This window comes from Chamaea fasciata, unplaced genomic scaffold, assembly GCF_029207755.1.
Source record: "Chamaea fasciata isolate MVZ Bird 193981 ecotype frontalis unplaced genomic scaffold, bChaFas1.0.hap1 SCAF_1250, whole genome shotgun sequence".
Taxonomy (NCBI): Eukaryota; Metazoa; Chordata; class Aves; order Passeriformes; family Sylviidae; genus Chamaea; species Chamaea fasciata.
Genome location: NW_027095335.1, coordinates 3,307 through 23,215, shown reverse-complemented (window position 1 = coordinate 23,215; position 19,909 = coordinate 3,307). Strand labels below are relative to the sequence as shown.

Here is a 19,909-nt window from a genome sequence, read left to right as displayed (position 1 = left end):
AAAATCCCATAAAATCCCCAATAAATCCCATAAAATTCCCCAAGAAATCCCACAAAATTCCCATAAAATTCCCATAAAAATCCCAGAAAATCCCCAATAAATCCCATAAAAATCCCAGAAAATCCCCAATAAATCCCATAAAATTCCCCAAGAAATCCCCCACAATTCCCATAAAATTCCCCAAGAAATCCCACAAAATTCCCATAAAATTCCCATAAAATCCCCATTAAAATCCCCAATAAATCCCATAAAATTCCCCAAGAAATCCCACAAAATTTCCATAAAATTCCCAATAAATCCCATAAAATCCCCCAATAAATCCCATTAAATTCCCCAAAAAATCCCCCCCAAATCCCATAAAATTCCAATAAAATCCCCATTAAAATCCCAAATAAATTCCCATAAAATCCCCATTAAAATCCCCAATAAATCCCATGAAATTCCAAAAAAATTCCCATAAAATCCCCATTAAAATCCCCAATAAATCCCATTAAATTCCCCAAAAAATCCCCCCCCAAATCCCATAAAATTCCAATAAAATCCCCATTAAAATCCCAAATAAATTCCATTAAAATCCCCATTAAAATCCCCAATAAATCCCATTAAATTCCAAAAAAATTCCCATAAAATCCCCATTAAAATCCCCAATAAATCCTATTAAATTCCCTTTAAAATCCCTCATCAATCCCCTAAAATTCCCATAAAATTCCTATAAAAATCCCCAACAAATCCCATAAAATTCCCAAAAAATTCCCCTAAAATCCCCCCAAAATAGGGAAAAAAAAAATCTGAAAAAAATCGGAACAAAGTGAAGAAAAATGGGAACAAACCAGGGAAAAACGGGAATCAAACCCCCACTAGGGATTGGGAAAGGCAGCTGGAGTTGGGATTTTTGGGAATTCCCAAAATTTTGGGAATTTTCCATCCCGAAATTCTGGGAAAACCGGGAATACCTTGTTGCTGCCGTCCTGCAACGGGAGTTTCATGGAGGAGACGATGGAGAGTTTCTTGATTTCCATCTGGGAAGCTGGAAAAAAAAAAAAAATCAGAATTTGGGGATGGAATTCCTGAAAAATCCCATTTTTCCCCACTGAAATTCCTTCAAAATCTCCTGAAATCCCTTAAAATTTAAAGAAATTTTTTAAAAAACCCTCCAAATCTCATAGAATTCAAATAAATTCCAAAAAAAAATTTCATTTAATCTCCTCAAATCCCTATTTTTTTTCATGGAAATTTCCTAAATAAAAAGAAAAAAAAAAAACCATCTGGAACTTCCCTAAAATCCCCCAAATCCCTGAAAATTCAGAAAGAATTGCCCCCCAAAATTCCATAGAATTCAAATAAATTCCAAAAAATTATTTCATTCAATTCCCTCAAATCTTTTTTTTTTTTTTTTTCAGGGAAATTCCCTGAAAATCCCCTAAAATCCCTTAAAATTCAAATCAATTCCCCCCCAAAAATTTCATTAAATTTCCACAAATTTCAATTTTTTTTCAGGGAAATTCCCTTAAAATCCCACCTGGAAATTCCCTAAAAATCCCCTAAAATCCGTTAAAATTTCAATCAATTCCAAAAAAAAATTCTCACAGAATTCAAATAAATTCCAAAAAAAATTTCATTAAATTTCCTCAAATTCCAAATTTTTTTTCAGGGAAATTTCCTAAAAAAATCCCACCTGGAAATTCCCTAAAAATTCCCTAAAATCCCTTAAAATTCAAATAAAATCCCCCCCAAAATAATTAAATTCCCTAAAACGCCCATTTTTGTTTTTAGGGAAACCTCTGGAATAAGGAAATTCCCACAGCTCCTGGAATATCTGGAAGGTGGGGAAAAAATTCCCAAAATATCCCCCCAAAAATAAAAATAAATTCCCATAAAATCGCCTTCCCCAAAATAATCCCAAAAAAACCCCAAAAGTGCCTAAAAAATTCCCATAAACCCCCCGCCACAAATGCCAAAATTCCTCCACGAAATTCCCAAAAAATTCCCATAAAAAAATCTCATAAAATCCCCATAAAACCCCCAATAAATCCCATAAAATTCCCAAAAAATCCTCATAAAAATCCCCATCAAATTCCCCCAAAAATTCTTATAAAATCCCCAATAAATCCCATCAATTTCTCATAAATCCTCATAAAAATCCCTAATACATCCCACAAAATTTAAATAAAAACCTCCAAAAATCCCCCCAAAATCCCCCAAAAGTCCCAATAAAATCCCCTTAAAATCCCCAATAAATCCCATAAAATTCCCATAAAAATCCCATAAAAATCCCCATCAAATTCCCCCAAAAATTGTTATAAAATCCCAGAAAAACCCCCCATAAACTTTCATAAAAATCCCATAAAATTTCCATTCGTTAAAAAAAATCAATTCCTTAAAAATCCCCCAAAATCCCCAATAAATCCCATAAAATTCCCACAAAATCCCTGTAAAAATCATCCCAAAAATCCCCTCCCAAAATCCGGGAAAATTCAAATAAAATCCCGCCCCAAAATCCCAAAAAATTCTCATAAAATTCCCATTAAATGCCCAGAAAATCCCCATAAAACGCCCCCCAAATCCCCAATAAATCCTATAAAATTCCTATAAAATCCCCACAAAAATCCCATAAAATTCCCATAAAATTCCAACAAAATGCCTCCCCACAATCCCCCCAAAATTCCAAAAAAATCCTTAAAAAACCCCAATAAAATCCCTAAAAAATCCCCAAAAAATCCCATAAAATTCTCATAAAATTCTCATAAGACCCCTCAATAAATCTCCAAAAATTCTCATAAAATTCCTACAAAAACCCTTATTAATTCCCATGAAATTCCCCCAAAAAACCCATTAAAATCCCATAAAATTCCCATGAAATTAAAAAAAAAAACCCAAAAAATGCCCAAAAAATCCCCAATAAATCCCATAAAATTCTCATTTAATTCCCATAAAAAACCTCCAAAAATTCCCCCCAAAAAAGCTCCATAAAAATCCCATAAATTCCAACTAAAAATCCCCCCAAAAATCCCAAAAAAATCCCCAAAAAATCCCCCAAAAATTCCAATAAAATTCCAATCAAAATCCCCAAAAATCCCATAAAATTCTCATTAAAATCCCCAATAAATCCCATTAAAATTCTCATTAAATTCCCATTAAAAAACCTCCAAAAATTCTCCCCCAAAAAAGCTCCATAAAATCCCATAAATTCCCACTAAAAATCCCCCAAAAAATCCCCCAAAAATCCCCAAAAAATCCCCCAAAAAATTCCAATAAAATTCCAATCAAAATCCCCAAAAATCCCATAAAATTCTCATTAAAATCCCAAATAAATCCCATTAAAATTCTCATTAAATTCCCATAAAAATCCTCAAAAAATTCCCCCCCAAAAAACTCCATAAAATCCCATAAATTCCCACTAAAAATCCCCCAAAAATCCTCCAAAAAATCCCCAAAAAATCCCCAAAAAATCCCCAAAAAATTCCAATAAAATTCCAATCAAAATCCCCAAAAATCCCATAAAATTCTCATTAAAATCCCCAATGAATCCCATTAAAATTCTCATTAAATTCCCATAAAACTCCTCAAAAAATTCTCCCCCAAAAAAGCTCCATAAAAATCCCATAAATTCCCACTAAAAATCCCCCCCAAAAAAACCAAAAAAACCCCCCAAAAATCCCAATAAAAATCCCCAAAAAATTCCAATAAAATTCCAATCAAAATCCCCCAAAAATCCCATAAAATTCTCATTAAAATCCCCAATAAATCCCATAAAATTCTCATTAAATTCCCATTCAAAATCTAAAAAAATTCCTCCCCAAAAAAGCTCTATAAAAATCCCATAAATTCCAACAAAAATCCCCCAAAAAATCCCCAAAAAATCCCCCAAAAATTCCAATAAAATTCCAATCAAAAATCCCCAAAAATCCCATGAAATTCTGATTAAAATCCCCAATAAATCCCATAAAATTCCGGTAAAATTCCCTTCAATTTCCCCCAAATTCCGGGAATTCGGGGCCAACTCACGGGCGCTGTTGATGATGTGCCTGAGGACCAGCAGCGCCCCCACCCGGATCCGTTCGGAGCCGCCCTCGAATTTTGGGAGCAGGAAAATCAGGACTCGGTCCGGGAAGGAACAGGCTGGAAATTTGGGAATTTTAAAGGGAAAAAAAAATTGTGGAATTTGAAGAAATTGGAAAAATTCCGGGGATTGGAATGACTCGAATTGTGTGTAAATGGAAATTTGGGGGGGGAAGGGAAAATGAGGGAAAATTTGGGAAAAATGAGGAAAAAAGGAGGAAAATGGGGGGGAAATGGGGGAAATTTGGGATTAAAGGGGTAAATTGGGGAGAAAAAAAGAGAAATTGGGGAAAAAATTGGGGGAAAAGAGAGGAAAATTGGGGGAAAAGTGGAGAAAAATTGCAGGAAAAAAATTGGGGGGAAAAAAGGGGGATAACGGAAAATTTAGGGAAAATTTTGGGGAAAAATGGGGGAAAATTGGGGAAAAAATGGGGGGAAATTGGGGAAAAAACTGGGAAAAAAGGGGGAAAATTGGGGGAAAAGTGGAGAAAAAATGCAGGAAAAAATTGGGGGAAAAAAGGGGAATAACGGAAAATTTGGGGAAAATTTTGGGGAAAAATGGGGGGAAAATTGGGGGGAAATGGGGGGAAAAGTGGGGGAAAATTGCAGGAAGAAATTGGGGAAAAGACGGCAAAACCAGAAAATTTGGGGAAAATTTTGGGGAAAAAATGGGGAGAAAATTTGGGATGAAAAGGGGGGAAATTGGGGGAAAAATTGGGGAAAAAGTGGAGCAAAAATGCAGGAAAACTTGGGGAAGAAGTGGGGAAAATGAGAGGGAAAATGAGGGAAAATTTAGGAAAATATGGAAAAAAAGAGAGGAAAATGGAGGAAAAATTGGGGAAATATTGGGGAGAAAAAGGGGGAAATTAGGGGAAAAATGGGCGGAAAATGGGGAAAATTGGGGAGAAAAATAAGGGGAAAAGGGGGAAATTTGGGATAAATTGGGGGGAAAAGTGGGGGGAAAACTGGAAAGATTGCAGGAAAAATTGGAGAAGAACTGGGGAAAGACTGGGGAGAAAAAAGGGGGAAAACGGGGAAAGTTGGGAAAATTTTGGGGGAAAAATGGCGGGAAAATGAGGGGAATGTGGGAAAAATATGGAAAAGTATGGGAGGAAAAAGGGGGGAAATTTGGGGGAAAATCGGGGATAAAAGGGGGGAAATTAGGGATTAAAAGGGGGGGAAATTGGGGAAAAACTGGGGGAAAAGGGGAAAAATTGGGGGAAAAACTGGGGAAAAATTGAAAAAAAAAAGGGAAAAAATGGGGGGAAAATGAGGGAAATTTGCGGAAAATAGGGGAAAAATATGGGAAAAATATGGAGGAGAATGGGGGAAAATTGGGGATTAAAAGGGGGGAAAAGGGGGAAAATTGGGGAGAAAAGTGGGGAAAAATTGCAGGAAAAATTGGTGAAGAAATGGAGAAAAATTGGGGAAGAATTGGGGAAAGCGAGGGAAAAATTTGGGGAAAATATGGAAAAAAGGGAGGAAAATGGAGGGGCAAAATGGGAAAAAAATTAGGAAAAATTGGGGATAAAGGGAGGGAATTAGGGAAAAAACTGGGGAAAATTGAGAAAAAATTGGGAAAAATTTGGGGGTGAAAGTGGGGGGAAAATTGCAGGAAAAATTGGGGAAGAACTGGGGAAAAAATGAGGAAAATTTTGGGAAAAATTGGGGTGAAAATGAGGGAAATGCGGGGAAAATATGGAAAAAAAAGAGGAAAAAAGGGGGGAAATTGGGGATTAAAAGGGGGAAAATTGAGAAAAAAATGGGGGAAATTGAGGAAAATTTGGGGAAAAGTGGGGGGAAAATTGCAGGAAAAATTGGGGAAAAATTGGGGGGAAAATAGAAAAAAAATGGAAAAATTAGGGAGAAAATTGGGGGAAAAAAGGGGAAAAAGGGGTAAAAGAGGGAAAACCTGGGGAAAACAGGAAAAATATGGGAAAATTAGAGAAAAAGGGGAAAAATTGGGGAAAATTGGGGAAAAAGTGGGGTGAAAACGAGGGAGATGTGGGGAAAATATGGGAAAAAAGGAGGGAAATTGGGGGAAAATTTTGGGGAAAATTGGGGGAAATTGGGAAAAAAGAATGGAAAAATCAGGGGGGGGAAGGGAAAATTGGGGAAAAAAGGGAAAATTGGGAATAAAGGAAGAAAACTGGGGGAAAAGAGGAAAAATTGGGGAAAATTTGGGGAAAAAAGATGGAAAAATTGGGGAAAAAAAAGGAGAAAAAGAGGAAACTGGGGGGTAAAACTGGGGGGAAAATGGAAAAAAAATTGGGGGAAAAAAGAGGGAAAATTGGGGAAATTGGGATTTTCAGGGGTTTCCCTGCTCCAAAGGCTCCGGAAAATCCTTGGGAATTTGGGGAATTTTGGGAATTCGGGGAATTATTTTGGGAATTTCTCACCCAGGACGGAGAAGCAGCGCAGGAGCTCCGTGTGGTTCTTGGCACTCGTGGGGATGTTGGGATCAGCAGGAGCACAGATCTGGGGGAAAAATGGGAAAAAAAAATGGAAAAATTATGGGAAAATTGGGGGAAAGTGTGGGGAAAATGTGGGAAAAATCCAGGGAAAAATGTGGGAAAAGAAGGAGAAAAGTCTGGGGAAAATCCAGGAAAAAACCCAAAATAAATCTACAAAAAATCCAAGGGAAATCCCAAAATAATCCCGGAAAAATCTTGGAACAATCCGGGAAAAATACAGGAAAACTATGGGAAAAATACAGGGAAAATGTGGGGAAAAATCTGGGAAAAAAAACCCGGAAAAATCCAAGAAAAATCATGGAATGTTTTGGGGAAAAATTTGGGGAAAAATCAGAGAAAAGTCCTGGAAAAATTCAGGAAAAATCCCAGAAACTTCCAGGTGTATGGGAAGAGGAAAAATCCCAAATTTCTGGGGAAAAATCCGAGAAAAATCCTGGAAAATCCAGAAAAAATCCTGGAAAAATCCGAGATAAATCCAGGAAAAAATTCAGGAAAAAATCGGAGAAAAATCTGTGAAAAACCACCAAAAAAAAAGAAAAATCCCAGAAAAATTAGGGAAATAACAGAGAAAAAAATCCTGAAAAAACCAGGAAAAATCCCAGAAAAAAATCCCAGAAAAATCCTGGAAAATCTGGGGAAAATCCTGGAAAGATCCTGGAAAAATCTGGGAAAAACTGGGGAAAAACCAGGGAAAAATCCAGGAAAAATCCCAGGAAAATACAGAGAAAATCCTGGAGAAATCCAGGAAAAATCGCAGGAAAATACAGAGAAAATCCTGGAGAAATCCAGGAAAAATCCAGGAAAAACCAGGGGAAAATCCTTGAAAAATCAGGGAAAAATCAGGGAAAAATCCAGGAAAATTAGGGAAAAAAAAAAAAAACAAAGAAAAAAATCCAGAAAATTCCAGGAAAAATCCCAGAAAAAGTCCCTGAAAAATCCGGGAAAAGTCCGGGAAAAATCCGGGAAAATTCCCGGAAAATTCCAGGGGTTTGGGAAGAGGAAAATTCCAAATTTTGGGGTGAAGATTCCGCCCGGGAATTCCATCCTGACCTGAGCCAGGAGCGTCCCCAGGAGCGATTCCAGCTGCGACTCCAAACTGCGGCTGCCCATCCCCACCGAGGATTCCAGGATCTGGCAAAGGCTCTGCGGGGAAAAAAATCAGGGAAAAAAATCAGGAAAATTCGGGAACAGTTGGGGAAAAAATTATGAAAAAAATCAGGAAAAGGTGGGGAAAATTCAGGAAAATTTTGGGAAAAACTTGGGGGAAAAAATCAGGAAAAAATTGGGAGAAATTTGGGAAAAATTCAGGAAAAGTTTGGGAAAAACTGAGGAAAGTTTGGGAAAAAATAGGGGGAAAATTCAGGGAAACTTGGGGAAAAAATAGGGAAAAATTCAGGAAAAGTTGGGGAAAACTCAGTAAAGTTGGGGAAAAACTTGGGGGAAAATCGGAAAAAAATTGGGAGAAATTCGGGGTAAATTCAGGAAAACGTTGGGAAAAATTGGGGAAAGTTTGGGGAAAAAATTGGAGAAAAATTGGGAAAAATTCAGGAAAAAAATTGGGAAAAGTTTGGGAAAAATTCAGGAAAACTTTGAGAAAAAATTGGGAAAAGTTTGGGAAAAAAATCAGGAAAAATTGGGAAAAATTCAGGAAAAAAATTGGGAAAAGTTTGGGGAAAAAAAGGAGAAAAATTGGGAAAAATTCAGGAAAAAAATTGGGAAAAATCAGGAAAAAATTGGGAAAAGTTTGGGAGAAAAATCAGGAAAAATTGGGGAAAAATGAGGAGAACTTTGGGAAAATTCAGGAAAATTTGGGGAAAAATTGGGAAATTCCTGAAAAAACCCACAGAGGGATCAAAAGATTCTTTAATTCAAGGGAATATTCCCAGAATTTTTTTTTTCTGGGAATTTTCAACCTCGGTTTCTTCCCAAAGCAGAAAATCCTGGAATTTCATCAATTCCAGAGGGAAAATTCCGGAAAAATCCGACCTGAGGTTGTTCCCACTTTTTTCCAGCGCTCAAATTAATTGATTTGATTTGATTAAATCCCGAATTTCCCTCCTGGATCCCCAGTTGGATTTGTTTAATCTCATTTTTTTAATCAGGATGAGTTTCTCTGGGTCTTTCTTGGAATATAAATAAGGGAAAAATCCTGGAAAAATCCTGGAATAAAATAGGAAAAATCCAGGAAAAATCTGGGGAAAAAATTCCAGAAAAAGCCAGGAAAAATCTGGGAAAAGTCTGGGAAAAGTTCTGGGAAAATACGGGAAAAAAATCCCAGAAAAGCCCTGGAAAAAGTCCTGGAATAAAGTAGAAAAAGTCCAGGAAAAATCTGGGAAAAAAAATCCGGAAAAATCTTGGAAAAATCTGGGAAAAGTCTGGGAAAAGTTCTGGGAAAATACGGGAAAAAAATCCCAGAAAAATCCAAGAAAAGCCCTGGGGGGAAAAAAAAAAAAAAAAAAAGGAGAAATCCGGGAAAAAATGCAGGAAAAATCTGGGAAAAATCAGAGAAAAACCCGGGGAAAAAATACCAGAAGAATACCAGAAAAATCCAGGAAAAATCCACGGAAAACTTGGGAAAAATCTGGGGAAAAAACCCCAGAAAAATCCAGGAAAAATCTGGGATAAATCCAGGAAAAATCTACGTAAAAAACCAGGGCAAAATCTGGGGAAAATCCTGAAAAAATCTACCTAAAATCTGGGGAAAATCCGGGAAAAATCCTAAAAAAATCAGGGAAAACCAAGGAAAAATCCAGTAAAAATCAGGGAAAATCCAAGAAACCCCAGGAAAAGCCCCAGAAATTTGGGAAAGAATTCCCGGACCTTGGAGATGGGAAAAGGCTCCGGATGTTTCTTGTAGAGGCCGAGAATTCCGGGCAGGATTTTCGGGAGTTGTTCTTCCAACTTTTCCTCGGGAATTAAGGAGCTCATGGGGCCCAGAGCTTCCACCACGGCCAAGCGCACCTGGAAAAATCCGGGAGAAACAACGGGAAAATCCTGGAATTCCGATGGGAAAAATCCCAGAATTCCAGCAGGAAAATCCCAGAATTCTGATGGGAAAATCCCAGAATTCTGATGGGAAAATCCCGGAATTCTGATGAGAAAATCTCGGAATTTCCATGGGAAAATCCCAAAATTTCAATGGGAAAATCCCGGAATTCCAACGGGAAAACCCCAGAATTCCAAGGCCAATCTCAAATCCAATCCTGACGCGAATTCTGATCCCGATTCCACCATAATCCCATTTCCTAATCCCGATCCCGATCCCATTCCCATCCCAACCCATATCCCAATCCTCATCTTGATCCCAATCCCGATCCCCATCCCAATCCTATTCCCAATCCCAATTTCGACCTTGAGCCCAATCCCGATCCTAATCCCAATCCCAAAACCAATCCTAATGCCAGCCTAATCCCAATCCCAACTTCGACATCGACACCAACCATAATCCGAATCCCAACCCTAATCCCGATCCCAATTTCTGCCTTAAACCTGATTCTAATCCTAATCCCAACCCTAACCCTAATCCCAATCCTAATCCCAATACTAACGCCAGCCCTAATCCTAATGGAAATTTATCCCTTGACGCCAATCCCAAACCTAATCCCAACCCTAATCCCAACCCTAATCCCAATCCTGATCCCAATTTCTGCCTTAAACCCGATCCTAATCCTAATCCCAACCCTAATCCTAACCCCAATCCAAATCCCAATTTCTACCTTGAGCCCCATCCTGATCCCAATCCTAATCCCAAATCCCGATCCTAATCCCGATACCAACGCCAGCCCTAAAGCCAATCCCAATTTCGACATTGACACCAATCCTGATCCGAATCCCAATCCTAATCCCAACCCCGATCCCAATACTAATACCAGCCCTAATCCCAATGCAAATTTATCCCTTGACACCAATCATAACCCGAATCCCAATCCCAATCCCAATCCAAATCCCTTCAATTCCAATCCCAATCCCAATCCCCTTCAATCCCAATCCCAATCTTAATCCCAATCCCCTTCAACCTCAATCCCAATCCCCTTCAATCTCAATCCAATCCAAATCCCTTTCAATCCCAATCCCAATCTTAATCCCAATCCCTTTCAATCACAATCCCAATCCCAATCCCAATCCCCTTCAATCCCAATTACAATCTTAATCCCAATCCCTTTCAATCCCAATCCCAATCCCAATCCTAATCCTAATCTCAATCCTAATCCCTTCAATCCCAATCCTAATCCAAGTCCCTTCAATTCCAATCCCAATCCCAATCCTAATCCCAATTCCCTTCAATCCCAATTCCAATCCTAATCCCAATCCCTTTCAATCCCAATCCCAATCCTAATCCTAACCCAAATCCCTTCAATTCCACTCCAAATCCCAATCCTAATCCCAATCTCTTTCAATCCCAATCCCAATCCCCTTCAATGCTAATCCTAACCCAAATCCCTTCAATTCCAATCCCAATCCTAATCCCAATCCCCTTCAATCCCAATCCCAATCCTAATCCCAATCCCATTCAATCCTAATCCCAATCCCATTCAATCCTAATCCCAATCCCAATCCCCTTCAGTGCTCACTCTCGATCCTGTTTTTCCCAAATCCCATAATTCCCACCCGGCCTCGCAGGGCCGCAGCCAAGAGCGGAAAAAGGAGCCGAAAAGCGGCCCCGACTTCCCGGGAATCCCAATCCCATCCCCATCCTCCTCTTCATCCCAATCCCACTCCTATTCCTATTCCCAATCCTATTCCCTTCCAATCCCAATCCCATCTTCATCCCAAACTCGATCCCAAATCCCAAATCCCAAATCCCAAATGCCAAACGCCATCCCAACCCTAATCCAAATCCTGACCCCTTTCTAATCCCGATCCCATCTTCATCCCGAGCTTGATCCTGAACTCGATCCCATCCCAAAGCCCGATCCCAAAGGCCAAATCCAGATCCCCGCCCTGTTCCCGATTCCATCCCAATCCCAATTTCCATCGCGATCCCAATCCTGATGCGGATCCCAATCCCAATCCCGTTCGTGATCCCAATCCTCATCCTAATCCCGATCCCGATCCTGCTCCTGTTCCAAATCCCATTCCCAATCCTTATCCAGATCCCCACTGTGATCCCGATCCTGATCCTGATCCAATCCCAATCCTAAATCCCCCAAATTCCCAAAAATTCCTTCAAAATCCCCGAATTTCCCACCTCGGGCTCCCTGTGCTGGATCCGGGATTGGAAGAGGAGCTCGAAGGCAGCTCCAAGTTCCTGGAAATCCCAATCCCCCCAAAAATTCCCCAAACGTTCCCAAAAAAATCCCCCCAAATTGCAAAGAAGAATCCCAAAAAATTCCCAAAATTCACTCCCAGAATTCCCCCAATATTCCCGAAACTTTCCCAAGTTCCTGGGAATCCCAACCCCCAAAAATCCCCCCAAAAACCCCCCAAAATTTCCCCGGAATTCCCAAAAAAATCCCCAAAATCCCAAAAAATCCCCCAAAACCCTAAAAGTCCCCAAAACCCCCAAAAATTCCCAAAAAATCCCCCAAAATTCCCAGATTTCCCACCTTGGGCTCCCGGTGCTGGATCCAGAAGAGGAAGAGGAGCTCGAAGGCCGCTCAATCCTCAAAAAATCCCCAAAAATCCCAAGAAATCCCCAAAAATCCCCAAAAATCCCTCAAAAATTCTCAAAATTTCCCCCCAAAATCCCAAAAATTCCCCCAAATCCCCGAAAATTCCCAAAATTCCCACCTTGGCTCCGGTGCTGGATCCAGGAGTGGAAGAGCAGCACAAAGGCCGCTCAATCCCCAAAAAATCCCCGAAAATCCCAAGAAATCCCCCCAAATTCCCCAAAAATTTCCAAAAATTCCCCAAAAATTCCCAAAAATTCCCAAAAATTCCCCCAAAATTCCCAGATTTCCCACCTTGGGCTCCCGGTGCTGGATCCAGGAGTGGAAGAGCAGCACAAAGGCCACTCAATCCCCCAAAAAATCCCCAAAAAATCCCCGAAAAATCCCCCAAAAAATCCCAAAAAATCCAAAAAATTCCCAAAAAATTCCCAAAATTCCCAAAATTCCCCAAAAAATCCCCGAAAATTCCCAGATTTCCCACCTTGGGCTCCCGGTGCTGGATCCAGGAGTGGAAGAGCAGCTCGAAGGCCGCTCAGTCCCCAAAAAATCTCCCAAAAATCCTCCAAAATTCCCAAAAATCCCCAAAAATCCCTCAAAAATTCCCAAAATTTCCACAAAAATCCCCCCAAAATTCCCAAAAAATTCCCAAAATTCCCCAAAAATCCCCGAAAATTCCCAATTTTCCCACCTTAGGCTCCTGGTGCTGGATCCAGGAGAGGAAGAGCAACTCGAAGGCTGCTCAATCCCCAAAAATCTCCCAAAATCCCCAAAAAAATCCCAAAAAATCCCCCAAAAAATCCCAAAAAATCCAAAAAATTCCCAAAAAATCCAAAAATTCCCAAAAAATCCCCCAAAATTCCCAGATTTCCCACCTTGGCTCCGGTGCTGGATCCAGGAGTGGAAGAGCAGCACAAAGGCCGCTCAATCCCCAAAAAATCCCTGAAAAATCCCCAAAAAATCCCCAAAATTCCCCAAAAATTCCCAAAAATTCCCAAAAATTCCCGCCAAAATCCCCAAAATTCCCCCAAATCCCCGAAAATTCCCAGATTTCCTACCTTGGCTCCGGTGCTGGATCCAGAAGAGGAAGAGCAGCTCGAAGGCCGCTCAATCCCCAAAAAATCCCCAAAAATCCCCCAAAAATCCCAAAAAATCCCCCAAAAATCCCAAAATTCCCCAAAAATTCCCAAAAATTCCCAAAAATTCCCGCCAAAATCCCAAAAATTCCCCCAAATCCCCGAAAATTCCCAGATTTCCTACCTTGGCTCCGGTGCTGGATCCAGAAGAGGAAGAGCAGCTCGAAGGCCGCTCAATCCCCAAAAAATCCCCAAAAATCCCAAAAAATCCCAAAAAATCCCCAAAAAATCCTCCAAAAAATCCCAAAAATTCCCAAAATTCCCCAAAATTCCCCCAAATCCCCGAAAATTCCCAATTTTCCCACCTTGGGCTCCCGGTGCTGGATCCAGGAGTGGAAGAGCAGCTCGAAGGCGGCTCCCAGCTCGTGGGCGAAGGCGTCCCTGCGGATCGTGGGGTCGGGGGCCTGATCCCGGCCCGCCAAATATTCCTGGATGCTCTCGCTGAAACGCTGGAGAGCTGAAGGAAAAAAAATTGGGAAAAATCTGGGATTTTGGGAATTTTTTGGGAATTTTTTGGGAATTTTCAGGAATTTTTTGGGATTTTTGAGGCGTTTTTTCGGATTTTTTTTGGATTTTTTTTTCCCCGACTTTTAAGAATTGCTTTCGGATTTTTGAAATTTGTTTGGAAGCTTTTGGAAGGTTTTGGAAAATCTTCGGAGTTTTTTGGAATTTTTTTTGGAATTTTCAGGGAGTTTTGGAGAATTTGGGGGGATTTTTTTTTTTTTATTTGGGGGGAATTTATGGGAATTTTGAGCCCGGGGCCTGATCCCGGCCCGCCAAATATTCCTGGATGTTCTCGCTGAAACGTTGGAGAGCTGAGAAAAAAAAAATTTGGGAAAAATCAGGGATTTTTGGGAGTTTTTTGGGAATTTTTGGGGAATTTTTTTGGAATTTTGGGGCGGTTTTGGGGGGATTTTTTCAAGATTTTTTGGCAGTTTTTTGTTAATTTTTTTTCGATTTCTTTCTTTGAACTTTTGGAGACTTTTTTAGGCATTAGAGAAATTGGCGTTTTTTGGGGAATTTTGGGGATTTTTAATGGGATTTTTTTGGAATTTTGGGAGGGATTTTTACAGATTTTTGGGAAATTCTGGGGGATTTTGATCCCGGCCCGCCAAATATTCCAGGATGTTCTCGCTGAAACGTTGGAGACCTAGAGAAAAATATTCCAAGAAATTCAGGAATTTTGAGCATTTTTTGGGAATTTTTTGGAATTTTTTTTGATTTTTTGGGCGCTTTTTTTGAGGATTTTTTAAAATTTTTGGGGGTTTTTTCCCACTTTAAAAAATTGTTTTGGATTGTTTTTAAATCCTCTCATTCGCCTTTGAAGCTTTCGGAAAAGTTGAGAGTTTTTGGATTTTTTTGGAATTTTTGGGGGAGGTTTGGAGTATTTGGGGGGATTTTTTTAAAAAATTTTTTGGTTTTTTTTGTGGAGTTTTGTGGGATTTTTCTTTTCTCGATTTTTTTTTTTTTTTTTTGCTATTTTTTAGGAATTTTTCACTCCAAATTTTTTCGGCATTTTCAAAAGTTTTCGGAAAGTCGGCGAGTTTTGGGGAATTTCTGAGAATTTTCAGAGATTTTTTTTAAAATGAAGTTTTTTGGAATTTTTTCGGGGGGGGAAAATTTTTTTGGAGATTTTTTGAGAATTTACATCCGTGAAACATTCCATGAAATTGGGGATTTTGGGGGAAATTCCCGGATCCCGAACCCTTTCCCAGGAATTTTTTTTCTTTTTTTTGGGGATTTATTTTACCGTAACAAAAGGCGGATTTCATGGAATCGGCCCGGGCCATCCCCAGCATGGGCAGCAACGTCCCCAGGATGGAATTGAGGAACGGAACCATCCCGAAAACTTGGGGGGGGGGGGGCGGGGGAAAAAACAGGGAAAAAAAAAGTTACGGAAAGAAAAATCCCAAAATTCCCACCCCCAAATCCCGAAGTCCCGAATCCCAAAATTCTGGCAACAAATCCCGACGTTTCAAAGCCCCGAAATCCCAAAATTCCAACCCCAAATTCAGCCAGAAATGCCAAAATTTCGGCCCCAAAATCCCAAAATTCCAGCTGCAAATTCTGGCCCCAAATCCCAAATTTCTGGCCCCAAATCCCGGCCAAAAATCCCAAACCTCCCAAATCCCAAAATCCCAAAATTCCGGCCCCAAATCCCAAAATTCCAGCCCCAAATCCCAAAATTCCAAAGTCTCAAAATCCCAAAATTCCGGCCCCAAATCCCAAAATTCTGGCCCCAAATCCCAAAATTCCAAAGTCTCAAAATCCCAAAATTCCGGCCCCAAATCCCAAAATTCCGGCCCCAAATCCCAAAATTCCAAAGTCTCAAAATCCCAAAATTCCGGCCCCAAATCCCAAAATTCTGGCCCCAAATCCCCAAATTCCAACCCCAAATCCTCAAAACTCCCAAATCCCCAAATTCCCAAATCCCGAAATTCCAAAGTCCCAAAATCCCAAAATTCCAATTCCAAATCCCAAAATTTCAATCCCAAAATTCTAGCCCCAAATCCCCAAATTGCAACCTCAAATCCCATAATTCCAAATCCTCAAAACTCCCAAATCCCAAAATTCCGGCCCCAAATCCCAAAATTCCGGCCCCATTAGTGAGGATTCCCCAGGATTTCCCAGGATTTCCCAGAATTTTGGGGATTTTTGGAGATTTTTCTGGAAAATTCCCAGGATTTCTCAAGATTTTCCCAGGTTATCCCAGGATTTTCCCGGAATTTTCCCAGGATTTTCCCAGAATTTTCCCAGGATTTCCCAGAAATTTTCCAAGATTTTCCCGGTATTTCCCCAGATTTTGATTCCCATAATTTCTCCAGGATTTTCCTGGGATTTCCCAGAAATTTCCCAGATTTTTCCTGGGATTTTCCCCCAATTTTTCCCACCTTTTCCCAGAATTTTCTTGGAATTCTCCCAGGATTTCCCAGGAATTCCCCAGAATTCTTTCTGGAATTCTCCGATATTTTCCCAGATTTTTTTCCTGGAATTTTCCCAGAATTTCTCAGGATTTTCTTGGAATTTCCCAGAAATTTTCCAGGATTTTTCCCAGAATTTTCCTGGATTTTCTGAAATTTTTCTAGCATTTTCCTGGAATTTCCTGGGATTTTCCCGGGATTTTTCCAGAATATTTCCATAATTTCCCCAAAATTTTCCAGGATTTTTCCTGGGATTTCCCCAGGATTTTTCCAGAATTTCCCCAAATTCTTCCTGGATTTTTCCAAAAAATTTGCAGGATTTTTTAATAATTTTCCTGGATTTTTCCGGGAATTTCCCTGGATTTTTCCATGATTTTTCTGGGGATTTCCCCAGGATTTTTCCAGAATTTTTTCCCAAATTTTCCCAGGATTTTCCTGGAATTTTCCCAGGATTTTCCCGGAATTTTCCCATGACATTCCCAGCATTTTTTTCCCATTATTTTCCTGGGATTTTCCTGGGGATTTTCCCAAAAATTTCCCAGGATTCTTCTGGAATTTTCCCAGAATTTTCCCAGATTTTCCGGAATTCTCTCCGAATTTCCCCAGAATTTTTCCTGGGGATTTTCCCCAGCATTTTCCCGGCATTTTCCCAGGATTCTCCTGAAAGTTTTTCCCAGGATTTTCCCCGAATTTTCCCCGAATCTTCCCGAGGTTTTCCCAGAACGTTCCGGAATTTCCCGGGAACGTTCCCTCACCGTTGGCGGTGGCCAGGTTGGCGAAGGTCCTGAGCACGCCGGGGTGGGGCACAATTCCCGGCTGGAATTTCCCCAGCACTTCCTCCATCACTTTGTTCAGGAATCGTTTCCCCAGTTCCACCAGGACGTCGCTGGCCGCCTCCTGCCACTCCGGGATGGGATCCTGGAAATTCCAAAAGAAATAAAAAAATCCCCAAAAAAATATAAAAATCCCCGAATTTCAAAGAAAAAAATTCCCAAATTTAAAAAAAAAAGAAAAATCCCAAAACTTCCCAAAAACTCCCCAAAAAATCCAAAAAAAATTCCCAAAAAACCCCCCAAAAATAATAATGAAAAATCCCCCCAAAAATCCCCAAAACAATCCCACAAAAATCCACAAAAAAGCCCCAAAAACATCCTAAAAAAGTCCCCCAAAAATCCCTAAAAAATCCTCCAAAATTTCAAAAAAAGCTCCTCAAAAATTAAAAAAATAATTGAAAAAAAACCTCCAAAAATTCTCCAAAAATCCCTAAAACAAAATCCATTAAAAAATCCCCCTAAAAAATGCCCAAATTTCTTTAAATTCCCCAAATTTCCCCCAAATTTCAGCAGAAAATTCCAATTTTCACCTGGGATTTGGTGATTTCCTGGGAAACCAAAAAAATCCCCCAAAAAATCCCCCAAAAAAACCCTCCCAAAATCCCCCAAAAAATCCCCCAAAAGTAGGAAAAAAACACTCCTCAAAAATAAAAAAAATTTGAAAAAAATTCTCCAAAAATCCCCAAAAAATCCCAAAAATATTCTCCAAAAATCCAAAAATAATCCCCCAAAAATCCCCCCAAAATTCCTCAAAAAATCCAAAAAAATCCCTCAAAAAAATCCCAAAAATTACAAAAAAAATCCCAAAAAATACAAAAAAAATCCCAAAAAGCCCCCGAAAAATCCTTCAAAAATTCCAAAAAAATCCCCTCAAAAATGCCCCCAAAATATCCCTAAAAATCCCTAAAAAATCCCCCAAAAAGCCCCCCCAAATTCCCAATTTTCCCAAAATTCTAGTTTTTTACCTCGCAGTTGGTTATTCCCTGCAAGGCCAAAAAAATCGCCCCAAAAATCGCCCCCAAAAAATCCCCAAAAATCAAAAAAAATCCCCCCAAAATCCCCCAAAAATCCCAAAAATTTCCCAAATTTCCCCCAAATTTCAGCAGAAAATTCCAATTTTCACCTGGGATTTGGTCATTTCCTGGGAAGCCAAAAAAATCCCCCAAAAACATCCCCCAAAAAAACCCTCCCAAAATCCCCAAAAATCCCCCAAAAGTAGAAAAAAACACTCCTCAAAAATAAAAAAAAATTGAAAAAAATTCTCCAAAAATCCCCAAAAAATCCCAAAAATATTCTCCAAAAATCCAAAAATAATCCCCCAAAAATCCCCCCAAAATTCCTCAAAAAATCCAAAAAAATCCCTCAAAAAAATCCCCAAAATTACAAAAAAAATCCCAAAAAATACAAAAAAAAATCCCAAAAAGCCCCCGAAAAATCCTTCAAAAATTCCAAAAAATCCCCTCAAAAATGCCCCCAAAATATCCCTAAAAATCCCTAAAAAATCCCCCAAAAACCCCCCAAAATTCCCAATTTTCCCAAAATTCTAGTTTTTTACCTCGCAGTTGGTTATTCCCTGCAAGGCCAAAAAAATCGCCCCAAAAATCGCCCCCAAAAAATCCCCAAAAATCAAAAAAAATCCCCCCAAAATCCCCCAAAAAATCCCAAAAATTTCCCAAATTTCCTCCCAAAATTCCCAAATTTCCCCCCAAAATTCCCAAATTTTCCCCAAAATTCCCAAATTTCCCCCCAAAATTCCCAAATTTCCCCCAAAATTCCCAAATTTTCCCCAAAATTCCCAAATTTCCCCCCAAAATTCCCAAATTTCCCCCAAAATTCCCAAATTTCCCCCCAAAATTCCCAAATTTCCCCCAAAATTCCCAAATTTCCTCCCAAAATTCCCAAATTTCCCCCAAAATTCCCAATTTTCCCCCAAAATTCCCAAATTTCCCCCCAAATTCCCAAATTTCCCCCAACTCCGGGTTTTTTACCTTGGACTTGGTCATTTCCTGCGAGGCCAGGGCGACGACGGCGGCGGCCGAGGCTTTGCCCAGCTCCGGGAGGTGATCGCCCAGCAGCGAGCGCATCGCGCGCAGGATCAGCGCCCGCTGCGGGTACGGCAGCTGCGGAAAAAAAACGGGAAAATTGGGAATTTGGGGAAAATCAGGAAAAAATTGGGAATTTGGGGGAAATTCGGGGGAGTTTTGGGGGATTTTTGGGGATTTTTTTCCAATTTTTTTTGATTTTTGGGGGGATTTTGGGGGAATTTTTGGGATTTCTTGGAGAATTTTTGGGGGGACTTGTTTTTGGAATTTGGAGGGATTTGGGGGAAATTTTGGAAATTTTTTTGGGAAATTATTGGACTTTTTAAAATTTTTTGGAATTTTTTTTGCAATTTTTTTTGAAATTTTTGTAAAATTTTTTGGAAATTTTTTTTGCAATTTTTTGGAAAATTTTTTACTTTTTCGGGAATTTTTTTGCAATTTTTTTGGATTTTTTTTATTTTTTGAGGGTTTTTTGGGGGGGAGATTCTGAGAGTTGGGAAATGGGAATTTTGGGAATTCTGGGAATTTGGGGAATTCGGGGAATTCTGGGAACGGGGATGACAAAAGGCGGGAGGTGATCGCCCAGCAGCGAGCGCATCGCGCGCAGGATCAGCGCCCGCTGCGGGTACGGCAGCTGCGGAAAAAAACGGGAAAATCGGGGAATTTGGGAAAATCGGGAAAAAATTGGGAATTTGGGGGAAATTCGGGGGAGTTTTTGGGGATTTTTGGGGATTTTTTTGCAGTTTTGGGGGGATTTTGGGGGAATTTTTGGGATTTCTTGGAGAATTTTTTGGGGGACTTGTTTTTGGAATTTTGGGTGATTTGGGGGGTTTTTTGG

General features: G+C 39.8%; 1 protein-coding gene across 1 annotated transcript; it reads right to left on the bottom strand.

The window, feature by feature from the left end:
* Positions 1-6: 6 nt before the first annotated feature.
* On the bottom strand, positions 7-19,198 carry LOC136284671 (maestro heat-like repeat-containing protein family member 1). The gene is made up of 9 exons (XM_066175034.1): positions 19,018-19,198; positions 16,952-17,114; positions 15,026-15,124; positions 13,581-13,732; positions 9,354-9,494; positions 7,584-7,676; positions 6,459-6,537; positions 4,006-4,119; positions 7-1,027 (listed from the first exon to the last, which is right to left on the bottom strand). The coding sequence occupies exons 1-9, from the start codon at positions 19,111-19,113 to the stop codon at positions 858-860; spliced, it is 1,107 nt and encodes a 368-aa protein (XP_066031131.1). The 5' UTR covers positions 19,114-19,198; the 3' UTR covers positions 7-857.
* Between the last annotated feature and the right edge of the window lie 711 nt (positions 19,199-19,909).

What these genes read in the sequence shown, in the direction of transcription:
- LOC136284671 (XM_066175034.1), bottom strand. Translation starts at nt 19,113, where the DNA reads ATGCGCTCGCTGCTGGGCGATCACCTCCCGGAGCTGGGCAAAGCCTCG. An exon ending in CAACCTGGCCACCGCCAACG is followed by an intron (nt 15,125 to 16,951) that starts GTGAGGGAACGT and finishes CCCCCCCCCAAG; the next exon opens with TTTTCGGGATGGTTCCGTTC. An exon ending in AGCCTTTTCCCATCTCCAAG is followed by an intron (nt 7,677 to 9,353) that starts GTCCGGGAATTC and finishes TTTTCCCCGCAG; the next exon opens with AGCCTTTGCCAGATCCTGGA.